Below are 25723 nucleotides of genomic sequence, written 5' to 3' on the forward strand. Positions count from 1 at the left end.
GCCTCAGCCTCCCAAGTAACTGGGATTACAGTATTTGCCACTACACCCAGCGAATTTTTTTTTATTTTGGAGACCAAGTCTCGCTCTGTTACCCAGGCTGGAGTGCAGTGGTGTCACCTTGGTGCACTGAAGCCTCCGCCCCTGGATTCAAGTGATTCTTGTGCCTCAGCCTCCCAAGTAGCTGGGATTATAGGCCCACACCACCACACCTGGCTACTTTTTGTATTTTTAATAGAGACCAGGTTTTGCTATTTTGGCCATGCTGGTCTCGAACTCCTGACCTCAGGTGATCCGCCCACCTTAGCCTCCCAAAGTGCTGGGATTACAGGTGTGAGCCACCATGCCCAGCCCAGGTTATGGGATTTAAAAAATAAATGCTCTGTAGAATACTAAGGAATATTAACCACTTTTGATGTAATTTAGCAATCTTCTATCAAGATTCCTTCCCTTTCCATTTAATGTGATTCAAAAGAAAAAAAAAAAAAACTAAAGAAAAAAAGAGGAAAATAAAAAATAATAATAAAAAAGGAAAAAAAAAGATTCCTTTCTCCCCCTTGACTATGTATGTGCCAGTTTTTTGTGTTCTTCTGTTTTGTAGCCACATTGGTGGAGAGGGGCTGGGGGCTCCCAGGAGGCCTGGGGCCAGAGGGTCCCTGGGTGGGGGGGTGAAACTCAAAATTGTTATGTATCTCTAGGCCTAAGGGGTGTAGGATTCTGGCCCTTGAGGAATTGCCACCCCTCTCTCTTCCCCCCAACCCCATGACTTACGAAAGGGAAGGGGCTTTTCCAAGGTAACCAGATGGGTAGTGGCTCTTCCTCTATCCCACCCCCACCCCCACCCCAGTGTCCTTCTGCACTTTGGAGTTAGAGCAAGGCGCCTGGATCCTCTGGGGAGCGGCTGTGGCCCCTTTCCAGCCTCACCCCAGTGCTTATGGAGGGCAGGGAACATCGTCCTTGAGCTCTCATCTCAAGGCTGACAAAAACCAGCTCTGGAACCGTCTGTGAGGGGTGGCGGGGAGGGCAGGGCCATGTGGGGGAGTGGGTAGATCCAGGATGAGTGAACTAAGGGAGTGGAAGTAATGTCAGAGGGTGGCTGAGGGGCTGAGCTCAGTACGGACTTGGTGACCTCCTGCTCCCCATCTGAGGCCCAGGGCCCACAGACAGGCGGTGGAGCTGAAGTTCAGTTTCCAAGTTTATTGCCGGGACCTAGGGAGGAGCTGGCTGATGGACAGGCCTCTCGAAGACGTGTCCGACCTCTGGCCTGGGGTCCAGCCGGGCCTGACCCTGGTCTCTGTGGTCGTGAGGCAGGTCAGGCAGCATGAAGAGATCTGCCTTCTCAGGGTTTGGGTCACTGCAGGCAGGGACAGCTCGAGTGAGCAGCCTGGGGCAGCCGCCTCCTCCCTCCCTGCCCCACGGCTGCCCACACACCTGAGCAGAGCCACTTTCAGCAGAGCCTGGGTTTCCTTCCGCAGGGCCTTCACTTCATCCTGGATGGCCTGGGCCTCCTCCTGGATCGCCTGGGCTCCCTCCTTCAGGCTCCGATACAACAAGGTGGGCTGGACAAAGGGTTGCAGGGCCCGAGGTGGGTAGCCGGCCTGCTGGACAACCTGAGACCCCTCTAGCAGAGCTGGGCTGGGAGGCAGGGAGGGGGCAAGACAAAGAAAGGGGGTCCTGGCTCAGGGGCTCACCAGGTTTTGCAGCTTCTCCCCCAGGGCCAGGTTGCATGCTTGGGTAGCTTTCAGTGACTCCCGAAGCCTAGGGTTGAGAAAGAGACCCCTTCCACCTCAGCCCCCAGGCTCCTGTTCCAGGCAGCACCCCCCCCCCACCTCCTGCATCAGCCACCTGGGACCAGCGTCACCAGTCTTCCTGTCCCGGCAAAACCACAGGTGGGATGGGAATTGTTCTCTCTGAGTGATTGGTAGCGGGGGACCCAGACAGAGACTAATGCTTTTTGTCTTCCTTTGCAAGAGCAGGGCAGGCTGCTTCTATGGCTGGGCTAGAAACCCTCTGAGGCTCCCGTTGGAAGGGTGGGTGGTATAGGGCTAGCCGCCCCTTTGGGCTGTAGACAGGGTTGAAACAGGATTCTCTGTGGCCCCAGGGACAGGGTCAGCACTGGAACCAGCCCCGCCTACGTGCTCCAAGTCAGCTGTGTATGAATGGGTCACTTAGGTCACTTAGTTCTGGTTCCTAGATCAGGAAGACTCTGGAAGCCTCTGCCATGCCCCACCCCGACCCAGCACCGCTGCTGACAGGTGGGGCTCTGACCCCGGCATTACCCCAGAGGGGTGAGTGGCCATGGGATTGTGCAGACCCCAGCTCCAGACCCTGACATTCAGGGAACAAGTCCCTCCCCAAGACTGAACCACTCAAGTTCTTGGACAATTAAAGGTGGGGGGTTCCTGAATACCCGCTCAACAAGCACGTGGGCCCTTACCTGAAAGCCAGGCCTTGCCTCGGCTGGGGGAAGCCCTGTCACCCTACCTGCCCCCACTTGCCCAACCAACTTACCTCATGCAGTCATTCTGCAAATGCCTGATCTCCTTTGTGGTCTGCTGGGGGCCCCAGCCTTCCTGATCTAGGAACCAGTACTCCTGGATCTCTGAGTCCCTGGAGCAAGTGGGCAGGGAAGGTCAGGCCAGAGGCTCTAGGGGATGGCAGAGGAGGGTGGGCAGCGTGGGGGTGTCCAGCCGAAGGCCCAGGCCCCATCAGGCCTCTCTGGGCTTCCTCTCTGCACAGCCCAAGGCTGAGTCCTGGCCCAGGTTTGAATGTTTCTGGGTATGGGGGTGGGAGAAGCACCATCCGCCTCCCTGTTTTTCACATGCCTGCATGCGCCTGCATGTGCACACACACACACACACACACACACACACTCTCTCTCTCTCATGCAGCCTTACGATTCAGGGTCTTGGGGCTCAGTGGGCTCAGACGTGTTCAGGAGTGTAAACAGGAACGTGATGGTAGGTTCCAGCTGTTCTGAGGAAGGTGGCTTTGCAGAGAAGGTGACAAGGTGATGGAGAGGGACGAGGCAGCTCACCCAAGAGCCTGGGTCCTCCCATGCCCCCGTCCTTTCCATCTCCCTGCTTTGTAGGGGCCCTGTCATCTGTATCCCCCACCCTGTAGAGAAAGTGTGACAGGAGATGTGAATGGGAGCTGTCCAGGAGGCCCTCCACTGCTGAACTCCCCTGCACCCGTTCCTCAGCCCTGAGCCCAGGAGCCAGGCCTGGACACTGACAGCTGGAGGCTGGGTGTGACAACGGGTTGTTCAGGCCTCCATTCGGACACAGGAAGAATTTCTCCAGCTCTCCTGCCTCCCCTGGCTGCTGCCTTGGGAGGCCCTGGGGCTTCCTGTCACCTCTGTGTTCCGTTCCTCGGAAGCCTGAGGGTCCTTGGGTTCCTGCTTCTCAATAGGCTGCACCACTGGCTTCTTGACCAGCTTGGAGTAGGCTCTTTGTCCGCCCCTAAGAGACTGAGGGAAACAGAAGCCCACATCTACCACACCCCCAAACCCTTTCTGGACTGGTCTTGTTTTTGTGGGGCAGCTTCCAGCCTGGGGAGTGTCTACCACCAGCTCTGTCCAGTAAGCCAGACCCTCTCAAAGTGAAGTTGCTAGATTTAACAAATACAACACAGGCTGCCCAGTGAAATCTGAATTTCAGCTGAAAATGGATACTTTATCATTATCCGTCTCACACAATGTTTGGGATACTCTGTACTAACAAACAGTTCACTGTTGATTTGAAATGCAAATTTAACTAGGTGTCCTGGATTTTATCCGGCAATCCTACCAAACTACACACTGAAAATATTTTGAGGCTGAATGCAGTGGCTCACACCTGTAATCCCAGCACCTTTGGAGGCCAAGGCAGGAGGAAGGATTGCTTGAGCCCAGGAGTTAGAGACCAGCCTGGGCAACATAGCAAGACCCCCATCTCTACAAAAAATGTAAACATTGGCTGGGCATGGTGGCGGGTGCCTGTAGTCTCAGCTACTTGGGAGGCTGAGGTGGGAGGATCACTTGAGCCTCGGAAGTCAAGGCTACACTCAGCTGTGTTTGTACCACTGCACTCCAGTCTGGGCTTCAGAGCAAGACTCTCAGGTAAAAAAAAAAGGCTGAAGTTAATAGAATTGTTGCCATTTTTCACCCTGGTATTTTTCAGAATCCTGTGCATCTTCTGGCCAAGTAACCACAGACATGGTTCTTCTTCACACTGAGCCCCCCTGCGCCTCTAGATCCCCGTGGACTTGTGGCATAGGCTTGTGGCTGTGTTATATTGTACCTTTCTAGGCAGCCTAAAATTACACAATTCCTGACCACGTGATATAAACCGACACTCTGCAGAGGGCCCTGTAACCCCAGAAAGTCCTTGAGTCCAGCGTAGTAGGGCTGCTGGAGAATAGGCAGCTCTGTCACCAGGGGAACCTGGCTGCGGAACGATCGATCAAGAGTCATGCCTCTGAGAAACTCACTTTGCAAACTAGGCTTAAAGAAACAACTCCAAATAAAAGCAACTCACACGGACGACCACAATAGCTGATTTGCACCATGAAGAAAAACTGGAAGTGGCCTAAAAGGCCCAAATATAAGAAATGGTAAGGAAACAAAGACTTACTCACATGCTGGGATACATTCACTCACGCGCTTACAGGCACATTGCCTATGGCATAGGTCCTGGGAACATATAGATGGACGCAACCTGGTTCTGCCCAGGAGAAGTTCCTGGAGGATGGGGGAGGCTCAGGTTTGCAGATGACCACAGTGCATGGGGATGAGCCACAAGAGGTCTGTACAGAGAGGCTGCAAGAAGAGGGAGTCATGCCCTCTGCTTTGGAGCTCCGGAAAGACTACATGGAGGATGTGCCGCCTGGTCTCAAACAAGAACGCAGGGGAATCCAGAGCAAGAGCTGTGGGGTCCTGCGAAGGGCCCACAGCAGGGCCTGGGCTGTAGCCCTCTGGGGATGAGGAGGTATGGGGATCTTTGTGAGTCTGTCTATGTGGGCTGTTTGGCCACAGTTCAGAGGGTGGGTGGAAGGAGGGAGGCACTGGGGGGAGAATTGCCAAGGGTTTTGGAAGTGAAGAAGTTGGTGGCTGCGTGTGACAAGTGTCTAAACTGAGTTAATCCTGGAGAAGGTGTGCATGAGACCCTGACACACTTACTATAGAATGGGCCAGGTACCATTGTACCCACGTAGCGTTGCCAAATAAAACACAGAATGCCAGGTTAAACTGGAATCTCAGATAATGAATTTTTTTGAGACTTTATTATGTATTTGCTTTTGAGACAGGGTTCCACTCTGTCGCCCAGGCTGGAGTGCAGCGGCGCCCTCCTAGCTCACTGCAGCCTCGACTTCCCAGGCTCGGGCAATTCTCCCACCTCAGCCTCCCGAGTAGCTATAACTGTAGACCTGCCACCACACCCAGCTAATTTGTGTATTTTTTGTAGAGACAGGTTTTCACCATGTTGCCCAAACTGGTCTCAGTTTTATCTTTAATATCCCCACCCGAATTTCATCTTGAAGGGAATTTCTTATCCGAAATGCCTATCTAGAAGTGTTTTGGATTTCAGATTTCTTAGGATTTTGGCATATTAGCATTACACCAGTTAAGCATCCCTAATCTGAAAATCCAGAATCCAAAATACTACAGTGAATGTCATGGCAGTGCTCAGTTTTTGGATTTTCAGATTAGGGATGCTCAACCCACATATGCATATCCCATATGTGGCATGGGACATACTTGTACTAGAAAACTATCTGTTATTTCTCTGATTTGGGACATGCTTATTCTTTTTTTTTTTTTTTGAGACAAGTCTTGCTTTGTCACCCAGGCTGGAGTGTAGTAGTGCAGATCTTGGTTCACTACAACCTCCGCCTCCTGGAGTCAAGCAATTCTCCTGCCTCAGCCTCCTGAGTGGTTCAGACTACAGGTGTGTGCCACCATGCCTGGCTAATTTTTTGTATTTTTAGTAGAGACAGATTTTCAGTGTGTTAGCCAGGATAGTCTCGATCTCCTGACCTCATGATCCACCCACCTTGGCCTCCCAAAGTGCTGGGACTACAGGCGTGAGCCACCACGCCTGGCAGGGACACGCTTATTTATTATTATTATTTTTGAGACAGACTCTCACTGTCACCCAGGCAGGAGTGCAGTGGCTCGATCGAGGCTCACTGCTACCTCTGCCTCCTGGATTAAAGCAATTCTCTGCCACAGCCTTCTGAGTAGCTGGGATTACAGGTGTCCGCCACCATGCCCGGCTAATTTTTTGTATTTTTAGTAGAGACAGGGTTTCACCATCTTGGCCAGGCTGGTCTTGAACTCCCGACCTCCTGATCCACGCACCTTAGCCTCCCAAAGTGCTGGAATTACAGGTGTGAGCCACCGCACCTGGCCAGGGACAGGCTTATTCTGAAAAAATTGTGTTGTTTATCCAAGATTCAGGCTTAACTGGGCATCCTGTATTTTTTTGCTAAATCTAGCAACTCTTAACACCATGCCCACATATTAGTGCCCATCAGAGGACACTGGGAAGCATGAAAAGCTCCATGGTTACCAGTTGGTAGGTGAGGATGAGCAGATAGACAGACAGACAGGACTGGGGTCCCCTCAGGGTCCCACCAGCCAAGCACAGACAAGTGTTTACTCAGATGCGGACAGAAGATAGCTCAGGACGCAGATTTGAGTCCTGCTCTGCCGCTCATAGATGGGGCAGCTGCAGGAACTCAGGCTCAGCTTCCTACTCTGTGAAATGGGAATTCAACTCCACAAATATTGATTGAGCCCTAACTTTGTTCAAGGTCCTTCCCTGAATGTTGAGAAGGTACAAAAATGAATCTCCTCCTTTAAGGGGTTAATCACAGGGCTGCGTAAAATGCTGCTAGCAATTTATGAGGAGGAACTGTGCTAGCTGCTTTGCATGTGACCATCAATCTGGAAAACAGCCCCCAACCAACTCCGTTAGAGGGAAGGAATTGGCCCCACTTTTCAGAAGAGAAAACTGGCTGGAGAAGAGTCACGGCTGGAGGTGGACTGATCCTCAAGCAGGTGGCTGTCAGAGAGCCTGCCAAGCTGTCAGCCACACTGTGGAGGGGAAGGCAGGCTGGTCTAGGCTCCCGTGTTGGGAGAACCACCAGGCTTGAGCCAAGGCCTCGTCTGAAGGGGTGGTGGGCCACCGGGCTGAGGACCCAGGTGAGGAGGCAGGGGTCCATAGGCTGTGTGGGGACGTGCCCTGTGGAGAGGGAGGGTGAAGTCCACTTTCCAAGAAGTGGGGACAGCTGTGAGCCATGGGGCTGGCTTCAGTCCTCACATGCACGCTGGTGGGACCAGAATTTGTACCTGTGGGAGGTCATGCCTGAGGCAGGCTGCCAGGCACCATCGCTCGACTCCATCTGTGCCCCTCCAACCGGGCATTCAGAGGCTCTCTGAAGCCTCTGTCCCCAGCTCCCACTGGAGGGGCACAACTACGCAGGCTGGTGGGAAACCACCACAGCCACTTACTTCATGACATGCCTGGACCCTGGGGGGACAAAAACAAATATGACCCTGTCTCCAGTCTGAGGGAGCTCACAGCTACTGTGTGAACGTGTGAGGAGCAGACAGAATGGAGCTTGAAGGTGTTCTGATAGGTCCGTGTAGGCTTCTGGGACTTAAAAATGGAGGGAATGATCAGTTTGACTTGAAAATTGTTCATTGAGCACTGACCATGCACTAAGTACTTGTAGTATCTTCTTTTTTTTTTTTTTGAGACAGTTTTGCTCTTTTGCCCAGACTGGAGTGTGGCGTCATGATCTTGGCTCACTGCTACCTCCACCCGCCCCTGCTGCTGCTCCAGGTTCAGGCAATTCTCCTGCTTCAGCCTCCCAAGTAGCTGGTATTACGGGCACCTGCCACCATGCCCGGCTAATTTTTGTATTTTTAGTAGAGATGGGGTTTCACCATGTTGGCCAGGCTGGTCTTGAACTCCTGACCTCAGGTGATCCACCCACCTCGGCATCCCAAAGTGCTGGGATTACAGGTGTGAGCCATCGCACCTGGCCAGCTATCTCATTCTATTTTTTTTTTTTTTTTTAAGAGACAGGGGTGTCGCTATGTTGCCCAGGCTGGAAGTGCAGTGGCTATTCACAGGCACGATCCCACTACTGATCAGCACGGGAGTTTTGACCTGCTCTCTTTCTGACCTGGACCAGTTCACCCCTCCTTAGGCAACCTGGTGGTCCCAGGAGGTCACCATATTGATGCCGAACTTAGTGCATAGCACACTACAGCCCAGAACTCCTGGGCTCAAGCAATCCTCCCACCTCAGCCTCCCGAGTAGCTGGGACTACAGGCACACGTCACCTTGTCCAGCTATCCCATTCATTTTTAAACACTATGGCATAGGTATCATTATTGTCCCCATTTTACAGATAAGGAAACAGGCACAGCAGAGGCTAATTATTATCACTTGCCTGGGGTCATACAGCTAGAAACTGGCAGAGCTAGGCTTCGAACCCAGTTGGATTCCAGAACCTGTTCTCTTTGCTTCCACTGTGGTGGGGCAGGTGGGGAGGAAAGGCTCAGCAAGGGGGACATGTGAGCCAGACTTAATGACGCAGGGCTCCCCAGGTGACCCCGGAGTGGGGAAAGACACAAGAGGCAGAGAGCAGTCTAACTGAAGGTTCAGAGGCAGGGACCTCCGAGCAGCTAGTGGCCTTTGGTAGGTCTGTGGGCTGAAGCCTGGACATCCACCTCGGCCTGGAGTTTTCATGAGCCCCGCTAAGGTGTCAGGGGCCCCCTAGACCAGCCAGGGTTCTGGGGTGCTAACAGGAAACAATGCTGGCTGATTTGAGTGAAAAGGAGTTTATTGGCAGGATGCTGAGGAGTGACAGAACTCGTGGGAAGAAGAGACTTCGAAGGGCAGACACTGTGAGGTGCTGACTGCCAGAACCAGGACATGGGGAGGGCCTGCAGATAAGCAAACTCACATTCCTCACACCAGACACTGCTGGACAGGTGGTGCCTTCATTCCTCTTCACACCTGTCACTCCAGGTGGAGAATCTGATCAGCTTAGGTCCTGGTTGCCAGGATCAGGGAGAGCACGCATCTGATATTCACTCCCACAGGGGGCTGGGGTCCTGCAGACAGCCCATGCCTGGAGGCTGAGACGCTGCTGGGCAGCCAGACACCAGCGACCATCCATTACCCCGCTGCACGGAGCATGGGAAGTCAGTGAAGATTTCTGTTTTATTGTGGTAAGATACGTAACACAGAATGTGCCCATTTTTCTTTTTTGCTATCCATATTCTAATGGCATTTTTTCTTTTTGAGATGAAGTCTTGCTCTGTTGAGAGGCTGGAGTGCATGGGTGGATTTTGGCTCACTGCAACCTCCACCTCCTGGGTTCAAGCAATTCTCCTGCCTCAGCCTCCCAAGTAGCTGGGATTATAGGTGTGCACCACCATGCCCAGCTAATTTTTGTATTTTTAGTAGAGACAGGGTTTCACCATGTTGACCAGGATGGTCTCAATCTCTTGATCTCGTGATCCACCTGCCTCGGCCTCCCAAAGTGCTGGGATTACAGATGTGAGAATGTACCATTTTAACAATTTAAATGTACAGTTCAGTGCCATTAAGTACATATATATTGTTATGCAACCGTCACCACCGGCTCCAGAACTATTTCATCTTCCTCAACTGAAACTCTACCCATTCAACACGAACTCTCTATTCACCCCTCTCCCCAGCCCCTGGAAACCACCATTCTCCATTTTGACTCTGAGAGTTTGACTATTTTAGGTACCTCATATAAATGGAATCATACATGGTTTCTTCTGTTGTGACTGGCTCATTTCACATAGCATAATGTCTTCAGATTCATCCATGTGTAGCATGTGTCAGAATTTCTTTTTTTTTTTTTTTTGACAGTCTTATCCTGTTGCCCAGGCTGGAGTACAGAGGTGTGATCTTGGCTCACTGCAACCTCCACCTCCCAGGTTCAAGCAATTCTCCCATCTCAGCCTCCCGAGTAGCTGGGACTACAGGCACATGCCACCATGCCCAGCTAATGTTTTGCATTTTAGTAGAGTTAGGGTTTCACCACGTTGCCCAGGCTGGTCTCAAACTCCTGAACTCAGGCAATCCACCCACCTCAGCCTCCCGAAATGCTAGGATTACAGGTGTGAGCCACCGTGCCCAGAAAGTGCTAGGATTACAGGCATGAGCCATTGTGCCCGGCCATCATTTCCTCCTTTTTAAGGCTGAATGATATTCCACTGTATGGATAGGTCACACTTTATCCATTTAGCTGCTGGTAGGCATTTGTGTCATTTCTGGGTTTTTGGTTATTGTTGAATAATGCTGCTAGGAACATGGGTGTACAAATCTATTCCAATCACTGCTTTCGACTTTCTCTGGTCTTACACTCAGATGTGGAATTGTATTAAAAGGTTTTAAAGGCTGGGCATGGTGGCAAGCACCTGTAACCTTAGCTACCTGGACAGCTGGGGTAGAAGGATGGCTTGAGCCTGGGAGGTGGAGAGTGCAGTGAGCCCAGATCACACTATTGCAGTGCAGCCTGGGTGATGGAGCCAGACTGTCTCAAAAAAAGGGGGGGAGTTTTAAGGAGGGGAGAAATAGGCCAGGTGCACCAGCCATGGTGGCTCAGGCCTGTAATCCCAGAACTTTGGGAGGCTGAGGTAGGTGGATCACCTGAGGTCAGGAGTTCAAGACCAGCCTAACATGACGAAATCCTGTCTCTACTAAAAATACAAAAATTAGCCAGGTGTGGTGGTAAGCACCTGTAATCCCAGCTACTTGGGAGGCCGAGGCTGGAGAATTGCTTGAACCCAAGAGGCGAAGATCGCAGTGAGCTGAGATTACGCCACTGCACTCCAGCCTGGGTGACAAGGTTGAAACTCCATCCCAAAAATAAAAATAAAAAATTGAGGGGAGATGGGGTCCAAAGTGGCTCCACCGGAGGTCCTGGAGCTTGCGAAGGCGAGGTCATGAGTTCAAGGCTAACCTAAGCAACCTTATAAGCTCAAACTGATTGGCAAAAAAAAGAAAAAAAAATTGAGGGGAGAAACAGGATCAGTGTGTCTTAGGAAATGTGTTCTAGGTGCAGTGTGGACAGTGTGGAGACAAGCGGTTAAAGGGAAGGAGACCCACAGGAGGTTATGCAGCTGTAGTGGCTGTGGGGTGGGGGGTGTTGAGGAGGATGGGGCTGGCCGGATAGGGGGCAGGAAGCAGCTGCAGTTGGTCCCGGGTTCCAGTAAACAGCAACTTGGACGTTCCTTCAAGCTTAAAAGGAGAGAGTAATGGTAGTAGCTAACAACAGATGCTGGTCAAGACTTTTGTTTTTGTCTTTTGAGACAGGGTCTTTACTCTGTCACCCAGACTGGAGTGTAATGGCATTATCATGGCTCACTGCAGCCCTGACCTCCTGGGCTCAGGTGATCCTCCAACCTCAGCCTTCTGAGTAGCTGGGACTACAGACATGCGCCAGTTAATTTTTTACATTTTTTGTAGAGCCAGGGTCTCCCTATGTTGCCCAGGCTGGTCTTGAATTTCTGAGCTCAAGGATCCTCCTGCCTCAACCTAAGTGCTAGGGTTACAGGTGTGAGCCACTGTGCCCAGCCTGGTTGTCAATTTTTAACAACAAAGCAAATAAAAGCCATTTAGGACTTGGAAGAAAAAGAGGAACAAGGTTTTAGAACGCTAATTGGACCAAAAGCCAAAGTGGAAAGGCTAGCCTTGAAGAGGGGACCCATCTCCTCTGGGTAGGGGAAGGAGGTCAAAGTAGATTAAGTCTGGGGAGAACTTCATGACCTTGATTTGTCTGGATGACTAGGAGGCAAGTACGAGTGTGGAGGATGGGATGGAAGGGAGGCTGCTCTATGCCCTCTGCCTGTAGGTTCCTAGCCTTACCTAAGGCCAAGTGGGAGAATTTTCAGACATCAGCATCACTGACCAGCTCCCCAGGGGTCCCGCAGCACCTACTGCTACACAATGTCCAGTCGGGACCACAGAATGAGCAACTCGGGCTCCTTCAAAGGAGCCTGAAAGGGAAGGGGGAACAAGGGCTGGACTCAGGAGGGTGTTTCCTTCCCAGGCATCTCCCCCGGGCCCTGGGGGAGCTCTTAGAACCCTCACCCCAGACCCAACTTTCTTCCTCTTGGAAGAGGAGCAGATGGGGGACTGGACAGAAATGACATGGGGCAGGACAGTGATCTACCATGGGGCCAATAGGGGGCAGCGGGGCGGGGAGGCCCTGGACAGAAGGACAACCCTGGTGATGCAGCCCAAAGGAGGCCTGACTCTACCCTCGGCTCTGCCTTTGACCTATTAAAAGAAACACAGTCCATGAACAGGCAGAAACTTTTATTTTATTTTTAAACAGAGTCTTGCTGTGTCACCCAGGCTGGAATGCAGTGGTGCAATCTCAGCTCATTGCAACCTCTACCTCCCCAGTTCAAGTGATTCTCCTACCTCAGCCTCCCAGGTAGCTGGGACTACAGGCGCCCGCCACCATGCCCAGCTATTTGTTTTTGTATTTTTAGACATGAGGTTTCACTATATTGGCCAGGGCTGGTCTTGAACTCCTGACCTTGTGATCCGCCTGCCTTGGCCTCCCAAAGTGCTGGGATTACAGGTGTGGGCCCCCGCACCCAGCCAGAAACTCTTTAATCAGAGTTTTTTCCAACTCTACAACAAAACCCCATTTCCCCCTTAAACTCAGTTCCTCAAGAACAGAGAAATTTGCAATGATGATCTCAACTCCACATCATCTGGTGACCCCAATTTTGTAGGACTAAGACATTTCCCAAGAGTTTTGCCCCATCAGCCAGTGAGGAAGAGAGTACTTCAGTACGGCTCAGCTCAAGGACACCTAGGTTTGCTTGTAGGTCTGACAAAGCACGGAGTGTTGAACAGATGGCCTGGGACTCCCAGGCCTGGCAGAGGGTTTCATTGAGGCCCACCTAGCCTATGCCATTTCATCCAAGTACCTTGACCTGGCGCTCATCTTCCCTGGCATTCTCTGTTATCCACCAGCTTTTCTGTACACCTCAGCTTCTACTTCCATGAACTTGTAAACATCAAAAGGTCCAACATCCTGGAATGCAGCAGGTGGGGCAGGGCAGCCTCCGAAACCATACCTTCTACCAGTATTGAAAGAAGAGAAAGTGGGGAAATTGTCCAGAGATCACAAGATGCATCCCAGGCAGTGTCTCATGTGAGGGCAGGGAGGCCACAAACAAGCTGCTGTAAGCCCCTGCTGCTGTCTGGCGCTAGGAAAGCTTCTGAGGATTTTACAAGCATAGTCGCACAATGCTAGTAGGGCTAGGACCCTCCAACTTTTTCTTCTAGGGCCAAGTAGACTCTGTGTAACTTATATTGTAAGAAATGGGTGTGGGTGACAAGAGGGGCCACCTTCCACTCCTGCAGCAGAGTGGTAAGACTCCAGTCTAGGCCCTGTGCAGCGGACCAGCCCAGAGGTTGTGAGCCACAGAAACTCACCGCACCTGGTGGCCATACGCCGAAATGCACACTTTGCTCCAGGCAGCCAGCGCCCTATCAACCTGACATTTACCAAACATCTCAACAGCAGACCACAACTAGAAAACACAGCTTCTGGTAGTAAACACTTACAGTCTGAGACCCAAATAAGGCCCCCCTCCATGTCCTTCAAAACCCAGACTCTACAGGCTGAGTGTCCAGCTTCTTCCTCCAAGACAGAACTGCTCTCAGCCCACAGATTCTCTCTGGGACTATCTACAAAATCGAAGAAAAAACCCACAGAATCCAAAACCTCTTCACATAGCTGGGCTCAGGAAGAAAGCCAACTGAAGGCAACTCAGGAGGGAGAAGCCAAGGCTGGCAGAGCCCCTGGGCCTGTTTCTAAGCAGCCACCATTCCCAACAAGAGCAGAGGTGCCCTTCACCATAACCCCCAGTCCTTTAACTTCTGGCTGGGCCAGTGATTCTCCTCCCCAGTCTGCAGCCCACCTGGAAACTGGCTGTGCTACTTTAGGGAGATAGGAAGGACAGGATGACAAGAGACAGGACACTAGTGAGTGGCTGGGCCAGGCGACCCCATTTCCTGAAACCAAGATGGCTGCCACTGCTGCCCAAGCTCTCAAAGGTGGACAGGCCTCACACACGGCACCAGCACACACACGAGTAACAAGACCAGGGGAGGGGAACCTAAGTGTCCTCTCCACAGGGAGGTTGCTATGTACAGGGACAGGAGGGAGAATCTGGCCAGGTGCACCCCCACTGCATCTCATTCAACCAGGAGATCAAACTGCTCAGCAGCTTCAAACTCGGCATTCATGGCTGCAGCCCACTCATCCAGCTCCGTTTTCTGGAGGAAGAGAATGGGGAGCAGATGAGTGAGAAGGGAACACAGTGGCTGGAGCAGCTCACCCACACCCTGCAGGTGCTGCTTATCCCCCAAAAGAGCCAGAGCCCCAGCCCTGCACATCTCCCGGAGCACACAGCAGAGAAAAACCCCATCTCTCACTCACCAGTATCTCTGGCATCTTCTTCTTCTTTCGTTTCTGCTTCTCGGGTGGTGGAGAGATTCCAGGGAGAGTCGTGTCTGGGGCCCAAGGCTTTGCACCAACCCTGGGGACCTCGATGAATTTTGAGCACACCACTGGTGAGACTCCGGACAAATCTTCTGCCCCCAGCAGCCCTTCGAAGCCAAAGCAGGACCGACGGCCTGGGGTGGAGGTGGAGGTAGAGCCCAGGGTCTCCAGCCGGCTGTAGGAACGCCTGACTTTCTTAAACATTTCCAAGTCTCTGGCGTCCAGCTCTCTCTCCTTGGAGCTGGACTCAGCCTCAGGGTTGAGCACGGGAGAGGTGTTGGGAGTGTCAGGGACGCTGTGTATCTTGGAAAGGTCCTCCTTAGTCAGCTCCCTGCAAGGGGGCTTGTTTTCCTTCTCCAAGAAAAAGGCAATCTGCACCAGGACAAAAGAGAATATGCCCCCAGTACTTAGCTGCACCGCTTACTTCCAGAAAAGCCCAAGAAGTTCAGGGTGGAAACAAACACCCACAGGACACATAGTTTAAGGAAAAAACAAATCAGACCCTGAAAGAGATGTGGGGAGAAGAAAACACCCCACCATTGCTTACACGGAGTCTGCGTTTGTGACTCAAGTGGATTTGCCCCCACCGGCTGGTGTGTTTCTAAAATGCGCCCAGCATCCAGCTTCCCCTCTGACCAACTCAAACCCTCATTAGGCGTCTTCTAGACCAGGTCAGCAATCTTTTCTGTTTTGTTTTTGGATACAGGGTCTCAACTCTTGTTGCCCAGGCTGGAGTACAGTGGCAGGATTATGGCTCACTGCAGCCTCGGCCTCCAGGGCTCAAGCAATCCTTCTACCTCAACCTCTGAGTAGCTGGGACTACAGGCATGTGCCACTCTGTCTGGCTGATTTTTTTGTCAGTTTCTTTGTAGAGAAGAGGTCTTATTATGTTGCCCAGGCTGGTCCCAGCAACCTTCTGATTGCTCTCCCTGCTTTTGTCCTTTCCTGCTATGATCCATCTGCCACACAGCTAAGGAGGATTGTCCTAAAACGTCCACTTGGTCCATAAGTACTTATCAGTTACCTGTCCTGTGCCAGGTACTGGGAATACATCAGGGAATAAAACAGAGAAAACCCCTACCCTACTCTAAGGGAAAAACAGGTAAGAAAGTTCAGTATTATGTTAGCAGTATCAAGCACTACAGGAAAACATAGGAGAGAGTGCTTGGGGTGGGTTAGAACTGTAAAGAGATAAAGGTCAACATAGGCCTCATTGAGGTGATATTCGAGGTACAGCTTGAAGGAGGTGTGGGAGTGACTCATGGCCAAGTGTTCTAGGCAGTGGGAACAGAAGGTGCAAAAATCCTGAGGCCACAGCATACTAGTCGGTGTAAAGAACAAGGAGGCCAGCGTGACTGAAGTGAAGGAAAGAGGACAGAAACTGAAGATGAAGCTCAAGAGGTAATGGGTGGCCAGATGTGGTGGCTCACACCAGTAATCCCAGCACGTTGGGAAGCTGAGGTGGGTGGATCGCCTGAGGTCAGGAGTTTGAGACCACTCTGGCCAACATGGTGAAACCTTGTCTCTACTGAAAATACAAAAATTAGCTGGGCATAGTGCCGTGTGCCTGTAGTCCCAGCTACATGGGAGGCCGAATTATGAGAACTGCTTGAACCCATGAGGCAGAGGCTGCAGTGAGCCAAGATGGCGCCATTGCACTCCAGCCTAGGTGACAGAGTAGGACTCCATCTCAGAACCCCGCCCCCAAACAAACACACACACAAAACCAGGGAGGCTGAACAAATTGGTAGTCACCACTAACTACTCCCTCATCCTCTACAGCCAAGCAGTCACTCGGGTCCTGGCGGCTTTACCCTGCTCAATGCCCCATGAATCTTCAATCAACCCACAAGAACGAGTGGCTACTAGGGGAAGAAGAGTCCCTACCCTTCAGGTGCCTGTGTTCTTAGAGGGAAGGGAAAGACATCAAACATGCAAGAAAATAACACTATAAGAACCGATAAGGACAGGCACAGTGGCTCATGTCTGTATAACCAACACTTCAGGAGGCCAAGGTGGGAGGATCACCTGAGCCCAGAAGTTCAAGACCAGCTTGGGCAACATAGTGAACCCTCATCTCTACAAAAAAAATTTGAGAAAACATCAAAAAATCAGCCAGGCATGGTGGTGTATGAATGTAGTCCCAGCTACTTGAGAGGCTGAGGAGGGAAGATGTGCAGTGAGCCAAAATCTTGCCACTGTGCTCCAGCCTGGGTGGCAGAGCAAGACCCTGTCTTAAGAACTGATAAGGCCTAAGAGAATTACATGGAGAAATGTGACAGCAATAGGGAAAGGGTAGTCAGGGAAGGCTCTGGGGAGCAGTTCCCTCTGAACCCGGTACTGTGTATCATCCTGCCTTTAGCTCCCACCCTTACCTTCACGCTTCAGGGTTTCTGAACTTCGTTATCCCACTGGTCTTGGAGGCCCAGGGTAGCCCTTCTCCAAACCAATCACCCCACAACTCCCAGAGGGATCTTTCTTAAAACACTCAAACTTGACTCCGTCTGTACCTTACCTGGAACTCTCCAAAGGCTGCCCACAGATCCAGGAATGAAGCCCAATCCCGAATGTGGCTTTTGTGCCTCATCAGGATCTGCTCTGCTGTAGGGTGCTCCCTCCCCTGCTGAGGTCTGCTGCAGACACTAAACAAATTGCTATCCCCCAAACCTTGTGATTTTTCTTTAAATTTCCAGTCTCTGCAAACGTGGCTTCCTTGGTCTGCAACACCCTTGCCTTTTTTTTTTTTCTTTGAAATGGAGTCTCACTTTGTCACCCAGGCTGGAGTACGGGGGCACGATCTTGGCTCACTGCAAACTCCACCTCCCGGGTTCAAGTAATTCTTCTGCCTCAGCCTCCTGAGTAGCTGGGACTACAGGCATGTGCCACTATGTGCCACCATGCCTGGCCAATTTTTGTATTTTTAGTAGAGGCAGGGTTTCACCATGTTGGCCAGGCTGGTCTCCAACTCCTGACCTCATGATCCACCTGCCTTGGACTCCCAAAGTGGTGCTGGGATTACAGGCGTAAGCTACTGCGAGTGGCTTTTGCTTTTTTTAAACACAGAGTCTTGTTCTTGTCACCCAGGCTGGATTGCAATGGCACGATTATGGTTCACTGCAACCTCCGCCTCCTAAATTCAAGTGATTCTCCTGCCACGGCCTCCTGAGTAGCTACATTACACGGGCTCAGCACCATGCCCAGCTAGTATTTGTATTTTTAGTAGAAACGAGGTTTCACCATGTTGGCCAGGCTGGTCTTGAACTCCTGACCTCAAGTGATCCACCTGCCTCGGCCTCCCAAAGTGTTGGGATTACAGGCGTGAGCCCCTGCACCTGGCCCAGATTTTCTATAAATGAAACATCCTTTGATAATAACTTCTGCTAAAGCTGTAAAAATATCATACACATGACTTACCTTAGACCACCCATAAATGAAAACTGACGACAAAATGGATTAGAAAGATAGTACTTGCAGTTAAGACACAGCTCAGCTTTTAAAAGAAGTTCTGGAAAAATGGTAGAAGTACACAAGGCATAAAAAGTTAGGTGTATTAAGTCTTCAGGGAGTAATGAAGACTGGCAATGCATGCAGGTGCCCAAAGGCAAACTTACTGCAGTATTGCAAAACAGCTCCCTGGGCAGATGTGAGCAGCCAATGTGTACTGTCCAGCTCTAGAGTGGCCCTGATTTTACGTAACTAAGTAGATTAAAGTGAACTCACCCTAGGGCTCCTGCGAGGCGAGTGAACAGCTGGGACCTGCGGGTGACAATACCAATTGATCACATAGCTGGTTTTGCCCACCTACCAACCCACAACATCCTATCTTAGCTTTTACCTCTACAGCATGGGCCACGATCTTCTTCAAGACGATGGGCTTTCTGATTGCTGCCGCACTGGGTGTCTGGAGAAGAAGGATGAAGATGAGCTCTACATTAGGTGACGGGCGACAAGGGGAGGAAGTGAGAAACCTGCGGCTCACCTTCGGCCAGATTTCAGGGGGGATGCTTGGGAGATCAGAACCTGATTTCCGTTGGGACCTCCGCACAGACTTAACAGGAGATGGGGCCCTTGGCCCTGGAAAGAGAGAAAAGTTACGAGAGGACTCTAGGTCTTAGAGTCCAGAGAACAGAGTCTAGAGAAAGCGAGATTCCCAAACAAGCTCTTTTAAGGGCGCCTCGTCCGGCGGCGGTAGCAGCCGGAGGGAAGGGCCATCTTTCACAAGACCGCGTCCCCCAAACTGCTCGACCTCATGTCTCCCGCGCGCCCTCCGCTCACCGGAGCGCTGAGCGGCCCCTCCGGACCGCGTTCGCCTCCCAGGCATAACTAGGCTCCGTATCGAGCTCCTCCAGAGCCGCCACCCCGGGCGCGCGCCAACCGGGAAGGCCACTCGCTGCAAGAAACTTTCGAATTACCCGCCCTGCGGGGAAGGAAGCGGAAGTGACGTAAGCGAGAGGTCCGCAGCGCCTGGATCATGCCCCAGTCTTTTCCACCCGTCTTCACGTCTAGCGTCATAGAGGCGTGGCCCAGTGGTGCGATGGCGTCATCAGCGCGCGCCGCACCCGGAAGAGACGTGGCAGCGGAGGGGTAATCGAGACGGCCGAGGCTGAAGGGAGCGGAGCAGGAGCCTCGGGGAGCGTGGTCCCTGCCCTACCGCTCCTCGAATCATCGCTAGCGCCCTTCGGAACTGGTGCAGAGGCCGATCAGTAAACACAGAGACTGGGGTCTGTAGAGAAGGGGCGGGGCTTGGAGGGGGTGGGGCTCAGGAGGGGCCTTGGGGGCGGGGCCGGTGGTATTGGGGAGTCGCTGATGGAGGGACCTGGCCGGGGGCGGAAACCAGAAGGATTGAGGGGTCGCCGGAGGCGGGACTTATGCTGGGAATGTTTTCCCGCCTAAGGAAGGGCAGTGAGCAGGAATCTGGGGTCGGGGCGAATATGAGAGGTGTTGGGGAGTTAAGTGGAAACTGGGCTGGTAAGAGCGTAGTGGCGGCCACCAGAACCTGGCTTCCTACCAACTCCCTTTCCCAGGATCGATCATGGGGCTTTGTAAGTGCCCCAAGAGAAAGGTGACCAACCTATTCTGCTTCGAACATCGGGTCAACGTCTGCGAACACTGCCTGGTAGCCAATCACGCCAAGGTGGGGCCTTCAGGGGGAGCGGTTGAGCAGGGCACTGGGTGGGCAGGCGGTATTGGCTTCCTCCAAATCCATGAGGGGCCCCGCGCTAGAATGTAAGCCCCACGAGGGCAAGGACTTGGTTTATTTTGTTCTCTGATATATCCCCTGGCCCCAAGAGAGAGTCTGGCACACAGTATGTGCTCAATAAATGTTTATTGATTGAACAAATGAAAGGATGAGTCTCCTCTGTGACTAGAGAAAAAGAGGCTGTTGGACCTTGGGGTGATAGGCCGAGCAGCACCAGCACCAGTTGTGACATCTCTCTCCCACTCCAGTGCATCGTCCAGTCCTACCTGCAGTGGCTCCAGGATAGCGACTACAACCCCAATTGCCGCCTGTGCAACATGCCCCTGGCCAGCCGGGAGACGACCCGCCTTGTCTGCTATGGTGAGGCCCTGGCATCTTGGGGGGATCAGGCCAGCCTCAGGGGCCAGCTTGGTGACTGGTTTCCAGGCCCGTCTCAAGCAGCAGGACAGTGATTCCCCCAAGTCTCAGAGCCCAGATTCTAGTTCTGTTAAAGTTCCTTACCTGCTCTGTAAGTTCAGGCAAGTTGTTCTTCCTTTCTAGGCCTCACTGTCTTTCCTAAAAAGTAAAGCTCCAGGCCGGGCGCGGTGGCTCATGCCTGTAATCCCAACACTTTGGGAGGCCGAGGTGGGTGGATCCCGAGGTCAAGATATCGAGACCATCCTGGTCAACACGGTGAAACCCCGTCTCTACTAAAAATACAAAAAGTAGCTGGGCACGGTGGCGCGTGCCTGTAATCCCAGCTACTCAGGAGGCTGAGGCAGGAGAATTGCCTGAACCCAGGAGGCGGAGGTTGTGGTGAGCCAAGATTGCCATTGCACTCCAGCCTGGGTATCAAGAGCAAAACTCTGTCTCAAAAAAAAAAAAAAAAATAGTAAAGCTCCTAGTTCCTCTTTCCTAAAAATTAAAACACTGCCAATCTGGAGGGTTGAGCGAGAGCCAGTCAAGCTTGTGGGTATGGTGGTGGCTGTGACTATTAGCTAGCCAGACCAGCATGTAGCTCTCAAGGTTTCGGATATTTAGGATCCAACACTGATTCCAGGGCTAAACAGAGAGGAAGTGAGTTTCCCACATTAAAGTTAGCTAAAAGAAGTCAGCAGACATATGTGTCATGACTTTGACCTGAATCTGGAGTAAGAGCCTTAGCTCCAGTTTTTGTTTTCATTTTTTGGGTTTTTTCTGAGACAGTTTCACTCTTGATGTCCAGGCTGGAGTGCAGTGGCATCATCTGGGCTCACCACAACCTCTGCCTCCCAGGTTCAAGCGATTCTCTTTCCTCGGCCTCCTGAGTAGCTGGGATTATAGGCATACGTCACCAAGCCCAGCTAATATTGTGTTTTTAGTAGAGACAGGGTTTCTCCTTGTTGGTCAGGTTGGTCTCGAATTCCCAACCTCAGGTGATCCACCCGCCTCAGCCTCCCAAAGTGCTGGGATTATAGTCAGGAGCCACTGCGCCTGACAGCTCATTTTTGAAGGAGCACATGCAAGAGACAGCTCTTTATGTGTTTCTCCTTGTGTGTTGCAAGTGTGTGCTTGCAGGCATTTAGTGAACATGGTGTGTTCAAATGAGTGTTAGTGTGTTGATTAGTACTTGGGGGTGAGTGAATGGGTAAATGTACATATGTGAACATATGAATACAGGTATGTTGTGGGAGTGCAAGAGAATGCATGGTTGAGGGTGCCTGAGTGTGAGCAAACCTGTGAGTATATAGATGTGTATGTGTGAGGGCTATGGTGCCCATAGTCTAGATAACAGGGAATGCCACTTATGTTTGAGTATGTGCTTATAAGCACATGTACATTTGTGCACATGGATATGAACGTATATATATGTTCCTGTGTGTATATCGAGGAACTTTTTGGAAACTGTTCATTATTAGCCATTAGCCCAAAGAGTATGATGAGTGCAGGCCCAGAGAGGACTCACTTCAACGGGAGGTGACATTTTCTTGCCACCCAACCTCACCCCTGTGAACTGGACAGATTGGTAGCAGCTGCCTGAACTTAGATGGTGGTAGCCAAGAAGACTGACGTTTTAGGGAACACTGATGAAACGGACCTTTAGGGGAGGGGGGGGAAGGGGGAGGAGAAGACTCTGGTATACATATATGTGTTCATATGTCCCTACAGTGGTCTGGGGGCTGATGCTAGGCTAGGAGCCCTAAGTGCCCTCTTCCTCATGTCTCTTCTCCTCTGTCTCATGGGCCCTAAGATCTCTTTCACTGGGCCTGCCTCAATGAACGTGCTGCCCAGCTACCCCGAAACACGGCACCTGCCGGCTACCAGTGCCCCAGCTGCAATGGCCCCATCTTCCCCCCAAGCAACCTGGCTGGCCCTGTAGCCTCCACACTGAGAGAGAAGCTGGCCACAGTCAACTGGGCCCGGGCAGGACTGGGCCTCCCTCTGGTGAGAGTCCCTCTGACCATCCATCTGCCCTGGGCCCCACCTGAGCTAGATGGGTGGGTGGGGACAGTACTAGGCAGCCTGGTGACCCAGATTCCTTCCTCCAGATCGATGAGGTGGTGAGCCCAGAGCCTGAGCCCCTCAACACCTCCAACTTCTCTGACTGGTCCAGCTTTAATGGTAAGTGGTGGCTTCCACCGGCTGTTTGAGCTTTAGCCTCCCTGCTCCGCTGACAGCTCTCTTGGTCTGCAGTCAAATGCTCTACCCCTCAGCTCTACCCGCTTCTGCTGACAGCTCTCTTCCCACCCACAGCCAGCAGTAGCCCTGGACCAGAGGAGGTAGACAGCGCCTCTGCTGCCCCAGCCTTCTACAGCCAGGCCCCCCGTCCCCCGGCTTCCCCAGGCCGGCCCGAACAGCACACAGTGATCCACATGGCCAATCCTGAGCCCTCAACTCACGGTGAGCCTGGGAGTTATCCAGGTCACAGAAGGATAAAAAAGGGGGTAGTGGTTTGTGTGGGGGGAGCTTGAGGATCCAGAGACCCACCTGGAGGAACCTTTCTCAATCCAGGCCCTGCCATTACTTCCTCACAACTCTGAGATGCTCTGCCAGACTGAGGAAGGCAGGTGACCCCCCAGCCCCTTGCAAAGAGGCCAGTTTTCCTGAATCTACTGATGCTAGTGGCTCTACCCTATAGCCCCAAGGAAGGTGTATGACACACGGGATGATGACCGGACACCAGGCCTCCACGGAGACTGTGACGATGACAAGTACCGACGCCGGCCTGCCTTGGGTTGGCTGGCCCAGCTGCTAAGGTACAGAGGGTCAGGCAGGGCAGAGTGCCAGGAAGGGGCAGAGAGGGAGTAGGAGCCAGAGGCCTTGGGAGGGACAGTTTCATGACAAAAGGGACTTGGTCTGGAAAGGAACAGTACCTGGTGCTGTGCAGAGAGGCCTTGGCTGCACAGCAAAAGCTGTGGTTTGTTTCTCTCTGGGGCTGTCTCTGTGCCTCCCACACAGGAGGTTTGGATTCAGGCTCATTGAGGCCCCTTCCCGATCTGACACCCCCTAATCTTTCTAACTCTGCCTGATGCCTGACACATTTTGGTTTTTGGAACACAGCCCTGTGCTTCCGCTGGTCTGAGCTGTACAATAGCACCCTTCGGTGGCAGGTACAGGAGTGATCATCCCTGAGGCACAGATGAGGAGGCAGAGGCTCAGGAATGGGTGGTGACCAGGGCTTCTCTCCATGCCGTGGGGGCCGCCGGGGGCTGGGGCCTGACCTGATTTTCCCCTCATCCCCCAGGAGCCGGGCCGGGTCTCGGAAGCGGCCGCTGACCCTGCTCCAGCGGGCGGGGCTGCTGCTGCTCTTGGGGCTGCTGGGCTTCCTGGCCCTCCTTGCCCTCATGTCTCGCCTAGGCCGGGCTGCAGCTGACAGCGATCCCAACCTGGACCCGCTCATGAACCCTCACATCCGCGTGGGCCCCTCCTGAGTCCAGTTGCTTGTGGCTAGGTCAGCCTAGGACTTGTTCCGGTGGAGGAGAGGCGGGGTGGTGGGGAGGCTGGGGGCACCTCTTCACTGCTTCTCTCCCTCAAGCCTAAGACACTAAGACCCCAGGCCCAAAGCTGAGTCTTACCAGAGTGGTTGCAGGCCGGGCCTGGAGTCCCCGTGAGTCAAGCATTTGTCTTGACTTGCCCTCCCCTGGGTCTCCAGCCTCCCACCCCTCACCCCATGAAGGAGTTGGCAGGTGGCAATAAACAGCAACTTTATTAAAACACCCGAGGCAGCTTTTTCCTTCCCCTCCTCAGCCCTGTTCAACCCCCCAGGCCTCAGTGGTTCTCCTCCCGGTACTCAATGGCCAGAAACTCCAAGGACAGGCGACTGAAGAACATGGCTCCATTGAGGACTGGGTGGGGGACAGAGCTCCCATCAGCCCCAGTACCCTTCCCTGCCTACTCCCTGCTCCCCCTTGCCACCCTCCTGCTCCTGCCACTCACTCAGGATGGTCATGGCAGAGCAGCAGGTGTACTTGTTTTTTGTCATCTCGGCGTAGAGTGACCCCGTGGCGGCCCAGCAGATGCTGATCACCTGGGAGAACTATAGGCCCATCCAGTGGGAGAGTGGCCCCCTGACACAACAGTGGGTTTCCATCAGCCCCTCGGGCCTCCCGCAGCCAGCCCTTGAGTCCCTGCCCTGAGCTTACCATCAGGACGACTGTGTAGTGGAAGCTCATGCGGTCGTAGTGGTAGGTGATGCAGAAGTTGTGCGTGTCGCTGATGAAGATGCCCAGGTGTAGGAAGAAGAGCATCAGTGCAGCCGTGGTGAGCACCATGCCTTTTGGGAAGAAGAATGTGGCGATGCGGTCCCGCAGCCGCATCTTGCCCACAGTATACATGCAAGTCAGACTTGAGAGCTGGAGCAAGCAGGCCCTGCCCAGGAAAAGCAGCAGCGCCTTTGATTCTAGGGTGCCTGGCCTGGAGTGGCAGTGGGATTCTAGAGCCAGAAGGACAGCAGAGGGGACAAGATTCTAGAACACAGGCTGATTTCAGCCAATGCAGGACTCCTTCACAGTGGTAGGAGGTGCTTTGAATTGTGAGACCGGGGGGGGCCCGTGGCGATGGCGAAGGGGCAGCAACCCTAGTTGTCCTGTCCTCACGCTAGATTTTGTGCACATCTCAACTTTCCCACAACGGAGACAGTGTGAGCGCAGTCTATAGATGAAGAACAGGGGCTCAGAAAAGTTGAGGAGCGGCTGGGCATGATGGCTCACGCCTGTAATCCCAGCACTTTGGGAGGCCAAGGTGGGTGGATCACCTGAGGTCAGGAGTTTGAGACCAACCTGGCCAAGATGGCGAAACCCTGTCTCTACTATAAATACAAAAAAAAAAAATTACCCAGGCATGGCAGTGGGTGCCAGTAATCCCAGCTACTTGGGAGGCTGAGGCAGGAGAATTTCTTGAACCCGGAAGGCAGAGGTTGCAGTGAGCTGAGATTGTACTACTGCATGCCAGCCTGGGCAACAGAGTAAGACTCTGTCTTAAAAAAAAAAAAAGTTGAGGGGCATGGTATAGAGCCACAGAAGTCTTAGGCAAATGAGAGATTAGGACCCAGCTGTAGAGCTGGAAGGCATTCCCAGGTAAGGGGAGGCCTGGGCTGGATCCCAAGTTCCAAGTATTTTCTCAACTCTCTGGTGGAGAGGAATTATGAGAAGGGAAGGGTCAACCGATTCTTCAGAGCTGTTCTGGGACCTTCCCCATGCCCTCCCCAGGTGTGGTCCAGAGGGCACCTGGCTTTTCCATTCTCCCTAGATGTTCTTACAGGACCTGATGCTGAGCAGTTTTCCCCTCTGCCACCTACAGGTGCTTGGAGCACTTTCACCTCCATCAGTCCAAGAATCCCATGAGACAGCTGGGGCTGGTGGGATAAATCCTATTTGACACTTAGACGTCTGAGGCGGAGGGAGGGATGGGCTTCCTCAAGCTGTCATAGCCAGTAAGGGACAGAGTCAGTACTGAAATAAAGATCCGATACTACCTTAGGCTGTGCTGAGTGAGCAGGGTCAG

At 52.6% G+C, this 25723-nt stretch overlaps 3 protein-coding genes across 5 annotated transcripts; 1 reads left to right on the plus strand and 2 right to left on the minus strand.

Moving 5' to 3' along the window:
- Positions 1-1162: 1162 nt before the first annotated feature.
- CDCA5 (cell division cycle associated 5) lies at positions 1163-18976 on the minus strand. Its single transcript, XM_054241052.2, is given in 11 exon segments — positions 1163-1403; positions 1406-1556; positions 1689-1755; positions 2509-2607; positions 2895-2986; positions 3353-3466; positions 14500-14934; positions 18283-18318; positions 18398-18463; positions 18542-18636; positions 18838-18976. Coding segments are annotated over 11 exon segments (1398 nt in total). The 5' UTR covers positions 18884-18976; the 3' UTR covers positions 1163-1206.
- Positions 18977-19126: 150 nt separating this feature from the next.
- On the plus strand, positions 19127-23935 carry ZFPL1 (zinc finger protein like 1). 2 transcript variants are annotated; one of them, XM_002755522.6, is made up of 8 exons: positions 19127-19283; positions 19587-19696; positions 20011-20122; positions 21972-22165; positions 22270-22342; positions 22475-22621; positions 22860-22977; positions 23466-23935. In XM_002755522.6, exons 2-8 carry the CDS (start codon positions 19595-19597, stop codon positions 23650-23652), a joined length of 933 nt encoding a protein of 310 aa, XP_002755568.1. In that variant the 5' UTR covers positions 19127-19283; positions 19587-19594; the 3' UTR covers positions 23653-23935. The 2 variants fall into 2 exon arrangements, with proteins under 2 accessions (XP_002755568.1, XP_035119139.1); XM_035263248.3 differs by lacking the exon at positions 19587-19696.
- On the minus strand, positions 23909-24644 carry CATSPERH (catsper channel auxiliary subunit eta). 2 transcript variants are annotated; one of them, XM_009008452.5, is made up of 3 exons: positions 24364-24644; positions 24158-24257; positions 23909-24066 (listed from the first exon to the last, which is right to left on the minus strand). In XM_009008452.5, the coding sequence occupies exons 1-3, from the start codon at positions 24553-24555 to the stop codon at positions 23990-23992; spliced, it is 369 nt and encodes a 122-aa protein (XP_009006700.1). In that variant the 5' UTR covers positions 24556-24644; the 3' UTR covers positions 23909-23989. The 2 variants fall into 2 exon arrangements, with proteins under 2 accessions (XP_009006700.1, XP_078197526.1); XM_078341400.1 differs by having other exon boundaries at positions 24158-24644.
- Between the last annotated feature and the right edge of the window lie 1079 nt (positions 24645-25723).

Source organism: Callithrix jacchus, chromosome 10 (assembly GCF_049354715.1).
Source record: "Callithrix jacchus isolate 240 chromosome 10, calJac240_pri, whole genome shotgun sequence".
Taxonomy (NCBI): Eukaryota; Metazoa; Chordata; class Mammalia; order Primates; family Cebidae; genus Callithrix; species Callithrix jacchus.

Excerpts from the sequence above, each read along its gene's own strand:
- ZFPL1 (XM_002755522.6), top strand. The coding sequence starts at position 19,595 with ATGGGGCTTTGTAAGTGCCCCAAGAGAAAGGTGACCAACCTATTCTGC. Across the intron at positions 19,697-20,010 it reads TGGTAGCCAATCACGCCAAG|TGCATCGTCCAGTCCTACCT; the intron begins GTGGGGCCTTCA and ends CTCCCACTCCAG. Across the intron at positions 22,978-23,465 it reads TGGCTGGCCCAGCTGCTAAG|GAGCCGGGCCGGGTCTCGGA; the intron begins GTACAGAGGGTC and ends CTCATCCCCCAG.
- CATSPERH (XM_078341400.1), bottom strand. The coding sequence starts at position 24,555 with ATGTATACTGTGGGCAAGATGCGGCTGCGGGACCGCATCGCCACATTC. Across the intron at positions 24,067-24,157 it reads CTCTGCCATGACCATCCTGA|TCCTCAATGGAGCCATGTTC; the intron begins GTGAGTGGCAGG and ends TCCCCCACCCAG.